At 49.9% G+C, this 7404-nt stretch overlaps 1 protein-coding gene across 9 annotated transcripts in view; it reads left to right on the forward strand.

Annotated features, from left to right (window-relative positions):
- Positions 1–7404, forward strand: part of slc8a1a (solute carrier family 8 member 1a) — a 35395-nt gene that overhangs the window by 4721 nt on the left and 23270 nt on the right. For 6 of the 9 annotated variants that reach the window (XM_008421089.2, XM_008421057.2, XM_008421066.2 and 3 more), the window contains exon 2: positions 2954–4746. In XM_008421089.2, the coding sequence (XP_008419311.1) occupies positions 2975–4746 (1772 nt within the window). In that variant the 5' untranslated portion in view covers positions 2954–2974. Of the gene's footprint in view, positions 1–2144; positions 2315–2953; positions 4747–7404 lie in introns of those variants that run through there. The other 3 variants (XM_008421108.1, XM_008421118.1, XM_008421097.2) reach the window with 2 other exon arrangements.

The raw sequence follows: 7404 nt of genomic DNA on the forward strand, positions 1-7404 counted from the left end.
GTGTAAAAAGGGGGAGTCGGACTGTACAACTCCTAGTAGAGACTTGTAGATGTTTTTGTGTCAACACATTATGCACAGTCAGTAATATTTACAGACAAGTAAGAAAATGCACATAAAGGAATCACAACCCAATGTTCTCAACATGTAGTGTGTTATTTGAAACATGATTAACCCCCACTTAGTAATAAAATGTTCTGACCCAGAGCTCAAGGATGGGGGGAGGGAAGAAAGGATGAGAGAGAGTAAAGAGGGGAAGGCTGGGAGGAGCGTGGGGTGGGGGGGTTGGGAGGGAGTAGGGGGAGATGAGGGGTGGAACAAACTGCACAGATTGCACATGATGGTAAATCAACATTGCATTATAGTCAGAATGGTTGGTTTTTGGTTGAGGTTGACAAATGATGGTGGATCAACCATCAAACAATCATCCACCTCTAACCAAGTAACCAAAGTTGAAACTGTGTCATTGAATCAATGTTGTTTAGGGTTAGGATTTTAATAAAATGTGAAAATTTAAAACCCTCACCTAAAATTAAAATAGTTTCACCTGGAGCCCAAGGAGGAGGGGAGGAGAGAGGAAAGGGGGGGGATTGAGGGGTAGATGGGCCCTGGTGGGTGGTGGGGGGAAAGGGGTGTGAAAAACAGCTTACACTGATTGAACATTTAGACCACGAGTTCTTCCCCAAACCTTGTCCTCAATCAAACTGACCTGCGTGTTTTCAGTTCAGCAAAACCCCGTTAATCAGACGTCAATTAAAATCCTGTGTGCTGAATTAGGGAAATGCCTAAAACTTGCAGGGCCTGGAGGACCAGAGCTGAAACACACTGGATTCAATGTTGGCATTTCAATCAATGGATATCGACAATAAATCAACATGATTCAATGACACAGTTTCAACGTTGGTTAATTGGCTAGAATTGAATGGTTGTTTGATGGTTGATCCAGTTTTCTCATTGACCTCAATCATAAATTCAACCTTTGTGATCATAATTCAACATTGAATTAACATCTTTAGCCAACAAGCCAACAGTGTTTGGTCCATCCCACTCCTGTAAATGTGGGGGTGAACCGCTCCACTGCTTGTAGTACGTTGTAGATGTTTTTGTGTCAACATATCACAAACAGTCAGTAGGAATTGTTATTTCAAGTAAGAAAATGTACAGAAAGGAATCAGCAGCCACTTTCCTCTACAGTGGTTAATTTAAAACATGATAACCCCTCAGTAATAAAATGCTCTGACCCAGAGCTGGGATGAGGAGGAGAGGAGGGGAAGAGGTGCAGCACAACAGCTGACATTGATTCAACATTGATCAGACGTTGATCAGACATCAGCATTTCAGTCATCAGATTTCAACCACAAAACAACATTGATTCAATGACACAGTTTCAACTTTGGTTACTTGGCTAGAGCTGGATGGTAGTTTGATGGTTGATCCACCATCATTTGTCGACTTCAACCAAAAATCAACGATTCAAACTATTTTTCAACGTTGGTTTAACATCGTGTGCTATCTGGGTGTAATGCTAACCACATAAAAATAATGAGCAGAAGCTAATGCTAACATCAAGCTGACTCTCCTTCCAGTTGACGAATGGAGCAAAGTTCTGATACATTTTATTACTTTATGGCTTATAAACTGGATGAGCTGAAAAAATAAGATGAGACATAAAGTTCATCCTAGTCATGAAAACGGGGAACATTTTATTGCAATAATTGGTTAAAAAGGCTCAAAAATGGCAGCCATCTTGAAAAATGGCCGTCATCCTGAAATTCAAGTGTCTGATGGGAAAAATGAAAAACATGTTTAATGTTTACTGATGTAGCCACAGCGACAGATTCAGATTCTTCTGGGTTTCATTTCTACCAGATTTATTCAGTAAAACCTTCCCAGAACCAGTCCAGGTCCAGGTCCAGGTCCAGGTCCAGGTCCAGGTCCAGGTCCAGGTCCAGGTCCAGGTCCAGGTCCAGGTCCAGGTCCAGGTCCAGGTCCAGGTCCAGGTCCAGGTCCAGGTCCAGGTCCAGGTCCAGGTCCAGGTCCAGGTCCAGGTCCAGGTCAGGTTCTGGCTGTTTACAGCTGCTTGTTTTGGACCGTTTCTCATCTCCAGCGAGGAAGAGGAGGAGGAGCAGGAGGGGGAGGAGGAAGCAGCGCATTGTTTCTGGGCTCTAACCAGGTCGAGGTTCTGCTTCTCGTCTTCATGTCGCCTTCTGGTTCTGCTGGTTCTGTGGGCCTGTAGAGATTTTCCTCCTTTGAAGATGAAAACTTCCTGGAACTTTGCGGAGATTCTGATTTAAAGCGTTTTGCTCTTCGTCTGACGGTAGGTTCCTCCTCTTCCTCCTCCAGCAGCCTGATGACCGACTGCTTGTGCCTCAGTCACTGTGGAGGTCAGACCTTCTGGAGGTCACTGCAGAGGTCAGAGGTGACGATATCAGCCTTAATGTTTCTCAGTAACCGTGAAACCGGATCTGACCAGAACCTCACCGCCAGTCCTCATGTGGACCTGATGCACCTTAACCAGCAGGTATCCATGGCAACCTGCAGGGTGGTGACCCGGGTGACCTCACTAGCGCCCCCCACAGCCTTTGCACTGAGCTGGACCAAACCCACCAGGTGGTTCTGTCCAGATTGTTTTGCCTCTAACTAAACTTTTTCTTTCCAGGTTAAATAATCTGCCAGCTTTTTACCAATATTCAGGAATTCTTGACTTTTTTCTTGCTAAAAAGTTTCTTTTGTATCGTCTCAAGCATGAGGGCTGGAAACTTGACAGAAATCCTTGGTAAGGTTTTGTTTTTTGCAGTGTGGATTGGAGCGTTGAGGAAGCTGTTAAAGGTCCAGACTGTCGATATTTGGCAGATCGGTTGGTCAAAGTTGGTCTGCTGGAGATCCAGAGATTAGCAGGGGGAAGGTCGTGTTTTTGGGTTTGATCCAGACTGAAGCCCGTTTCTGTCCGTTTCAGGTTGAGGCCTGTAGCGTCACCATGAATCCCGCTGGACGCCCGTCGTTCCTGCTGCTCCTGTTCGCCGCTATCTCAGCCGGGTTCCCGAGCTCCGCAGCAGGGGGCGCCGGTTTGACCCCAAAGTCCAACACCACAGCCAGAAACCAGACTAAATGCGGCGGCGGCACCGACTGCATCGAGGGCGTCATCCTGCCGGTGTGGAAGCCGGAGAACCCGGCCTTCCCCGACCGCCTGGCCAGGGCCACCATCTACTTCGTGGGGCTGTTCTACATGTTCCTGGGCGTCTCCATCATCGCTGATCGCTTTATGGCGTCCATCGAAGTCATCACCTCTCAGGAAAGGAAGATCACCATAAAGAAACCCAACGGGGAGAAGATCACCACCACGGTTCGCGTCTGGAACGAGACAGTGTCCAACCTGACCCTGATGGCGCTCGGCTCGTCCGCGCCAGAGATCCTCCTGTCCGTGGTGGAGGTTTGCGGTCACAACTTTGACGCCGGTGAATTGGGTCCCAACACCATCGTAGGCAGCGCCGCCTTCAACATGTTCGTCATCATCGGCCTCTGCGTGTCCGTCATTCCCGACGGGGAGGCCAGGAAGGTGAAGCACCTGCGGGTGTTTTTCGTCACCGCCACCTGGAGCGTGTTTGCTTACACCTGGCTGTACCTGATCCTGGCCGTTTTCTCTCCAGGTGTTGTTGAGATATGGGAGGGGCTTCTCACACTCTTCTTCTTCCCTTTCTTTGTTGGGTTTGCTTATGTGGCCGACCGCAGGCTTCTTTTCTACAAATACGTGCACAAGCGATACCGAGCAGGGAAGCAGAAGGGAATGATTATCGAGACCGAGGGCAAGCCAGACCTGCCGTCGAAGGTGGACGTCGAAATGGACGGCAAAATGCTCAACTCCCATGGAGACGAACTACTGGACGGAGAGGTGAAGGAGTTGGACGACGAGGAGGCGTGCAGAGAGCTGGCCATTATCCTGAAGGAGCTGAAGCAGAAACATCCAGAGAAGGAGACGGAGCAGCTGATGGAGCTCGCTACCTACCAGGTTCTGGCCCAGCAGCAGAAGAGTCGGGCCTTTTACCGCTGCCAGGCGACCAGGATCATGACAGGAGCCGGCAACGTCCTGAAGAAACACGCCGCTGACCAGTCCAGGAGGGCCACGCAGCATGACCTCTGCTCTGAGATATCCGTCAACAACTTCTCCTCCAGGGTCTTCTTCGACCCTGGGAGCTACCAGTGTCTGGAGAACTGCGGCAGCATGGCGCTCAATGTCGTCCGCCGAGGAGGAGACTTGACCACTACTGTCTGCGTGGATTACCGGACTGAAGACGGCACCGCCACCGCTGGCTCCGACTACCAGCTCACTGAAGGAACTGTTGTGTTCAAACCCGGCGAGACCGACAAGGAAATCCACATCAACATCATTGACGACGATATTTTTGAGGAAGACGAGCACTTCCTGGTTCACCTCACCAACGTGCGGGTCATACCAGACGGAGCAAACGACCATCAGGCGAACCACGCCGACGGCCTGGCAGTGCTGGGCCTGCCGTGCACCGCCACCGTCACCATCTTTGACGACGACCACGCCGGGATATTCAGCTTTGAGGAGCCGGTGGTGACGGTGAGTGAGAGCGTGGGCGTGATGGAGGTGAAGGTGACCAGGAGCTCAGGGGCCCGCGGCGTCGTGGCGGTGCCGTACAAAACCATCGAGGGGACGGCAAAAGGCGGCGGAGTAGACTTTGAAGACACGCACGGCGTCCTGGAGTTTGACAACGATGAGATTGTGTAAGTACTAGTGGTGGCACTCACTTAAAAATTCAGTTTCAGGGTCTATAATTAATTAATTACATTTAATTAAACGACTCATCAACAAAATCAGCAACACTTTCAATTCAAAAACCATTTTTGCTGCTAATCACTGAATAAATAGAAATATGAGCTCAAAACCAGGAAGTTTCTTTAGAAACGTGGACTGTGGACGCTGACATTAGCATTAGCTGCTACATGTTTGGCATTGAGATGGGTTTTTTTAGGCTAGCATAGCTTCTGATAGGCTAACTCCTTTTAGCACACCTTGAACACGACAGTCTTTTCCAGTGTCCACTTTTTCTGGGTTTCAGTTTTGTCCCTGATGTTGATGTGTGGATGAAAACCTGTTCACCAGCTGCGGTTGAGAAATGTTTGATTTTTGATCGTATGAGATCATCTGGTAGCTCCGCCCCCTTCCTGTCACGTGACCTGGGATCCTTCTGCAAACAGCTGGAATAAAATCCCAGCAGATCTCAAACAAACCGAATATTTGATCTCAGTTCAGATCGGGACAGTTTGCTATGGCGTCTCTTCGGAGAAAAAGAAAAGCTTTTATTGGAGGCGTGTCGTGACTTTAGACTCTAGCATGTAGCTTCGTCTTTTTATGTTGATGTATCGCCAGCAGACTAAGACGATGCAGTTTGGGTCCAGCAGCATTTCTAACAATAGCAATGCCACCTAGTGGTCACATTCATTACAATACACCATAATTTAGGTGGATGTGGGCCAATTGACAGCAGTTTCAGATTAACGTCTGACCCACTCCAGAGGTCGTTAGTCTCTCAGGTAGATGGGTACAAAGGTTGTGGAGGTCATTCAGAACCAGTGGGTCCCGTTTGGCAGCAGACATGGGCCAGTTCAAGGTTAATGTGTAATTCTGCAGATCAAACATCAGATCACAGAATAATTGGGGGCTTGTCTGGGATCCTGACAGGATTGTACAGGTTTCAATGACAGAAACGGTTCCTGGGTGCTCTGGTTCAGATGGATCTGCAGAACTTGTTTAGAAAGGATTTTATTCTGTTGCTGGTACCGTTAGGTGTCTTGGTGCGGCACCGTACAAGTCGTGGTGATGATGACAATGTTCAGGCCTGAGGTCAGCCTGAGCTTACCACGAGGTTAGCCGGATCTTAGCATGAGGTTAGCATGAGGTCAGCATGAAGTTAGCCTGAGCTTAGCCTGAGGTTAACCTGAGCTTAGCATGAAGTTATCCTGAGCTTAGCATGAAGTTAGCCTGAACTTAGCCTGAGGTCAGCCTGAGGTAAGCATGAAGTTATCCTGAGCTTAGCCTGAGGTTAACCTGAAGTTAGCCTCATGCAGACCCGTTTGCTCCACCAGGCCTGATGTCGTTGGAGTGTCAGTCAGCATCAGGTTTAAGGAGAAACAGCAGCCGCTCTCTGCAGGCTGCTGGTCGTTGTTGGAAGCTGAGAAGATTCTGCAGGGAAACTTAAAGTTCTGCAGCGAGGACGCCGCCCTGCAGACAACAGTGTCCAACAGTGCAGAGACAGCGCTGCGGGTGGACTGTCCTCTTCCTGGCTGGGACCTGCTGACAGCTCCTTGTTTCTGTCTGTCCTCCGTGTCCTCCAGATGTCCTCGCTGAGAGGACGGTGTTTTATTTAGCAGCCGCTCCTGTAAGGAGCAGATAAACAGCCTGCAGCTTTGTCCTTATTAGGCCGCCGGCTGCGGCTTCGCCCATAAAGCAGCCGGTTCCTGTCAGAGCGCTGGGGGAGGTCGGGCCTGGCCCGCGGCCACGGCGCCGGCCCACATCGCCACGGAGACGAGAAGCAGATCGGACTGCAGAGCTCAGTGGACCCGCCGTCCATCAGAGAACGGTCAGGTTCTGCTGACCCGTCTCATCTCGGTGCCCTGAGGCTCGAACCTCCACAAGCTTCACTACTACTAATGCAGCATTCCCATCGTTCCCAACGTTCCCATCGTTCCCAACGTTCCCAACGTTCCCAACGTTCCCAACGTTCCCATCGTTCCCAGTTCAACACTGGAGTCCGGGTGGGAACCTAGAAATGGGAGAGACAGCAAGCTCAACGTGGCAACGTGGCGTCACTTCTGGTGGCAGCTGCCACTTCTGTCCATCACGTAAATGAAGTCCACATATTGCGGACGCTACACGTCTTAGTAAACGGTTCATTATTTCAGCACTTATTATTTACCAACATTCAATATTATGAAAATGTTTCACAAAAACTGACATCAGCATTTCCAAGACAGGTTAGCGCCCTAGTGGCAGCTGCTGGTACTGCCACAAACACCAAAAACACCAAATTCAGGAGACGGACCGGGTCACGGACCGGGTCACGGACCGGGTCACGGACAGGGTCACGGACCGGGTCACGGACCGGGTCACGGCCCGGGTCACGGACCGGGTCAACGGACCGAGTCAACGGACCGGGTCAACGGACCGGGTCACGGCCACGTTGACTGCAACATAACGGCACTAAATCACTCCTGCACTGCAGGCCGGTTCTGATCCGAACAGCAAAAACAGAAACATATCAGTTCAGTTTGCAGGAATCAAAGAAACACGGTGAATTTCCATGGTGCTGACACACACACACACACACACACACACACACACACACACACACACACACACACACACACACACACACACACACA

This window comes from Poecilia reticulata, linkage group LG1 (genome assembly GCF_000633615.1).
Source record: "Poecilia reticulata strain Guanapo linkage group LG1, Guppy_female_1.0+MT, whole genome shotgun sequence".
NCBI classification, from domain to species: Eukaryota; Metazoa; Chordata; class Actinopteri; order Cyprinodontiformes; family Poeciliidae; genus Poecilia; species Poecilia reticulata.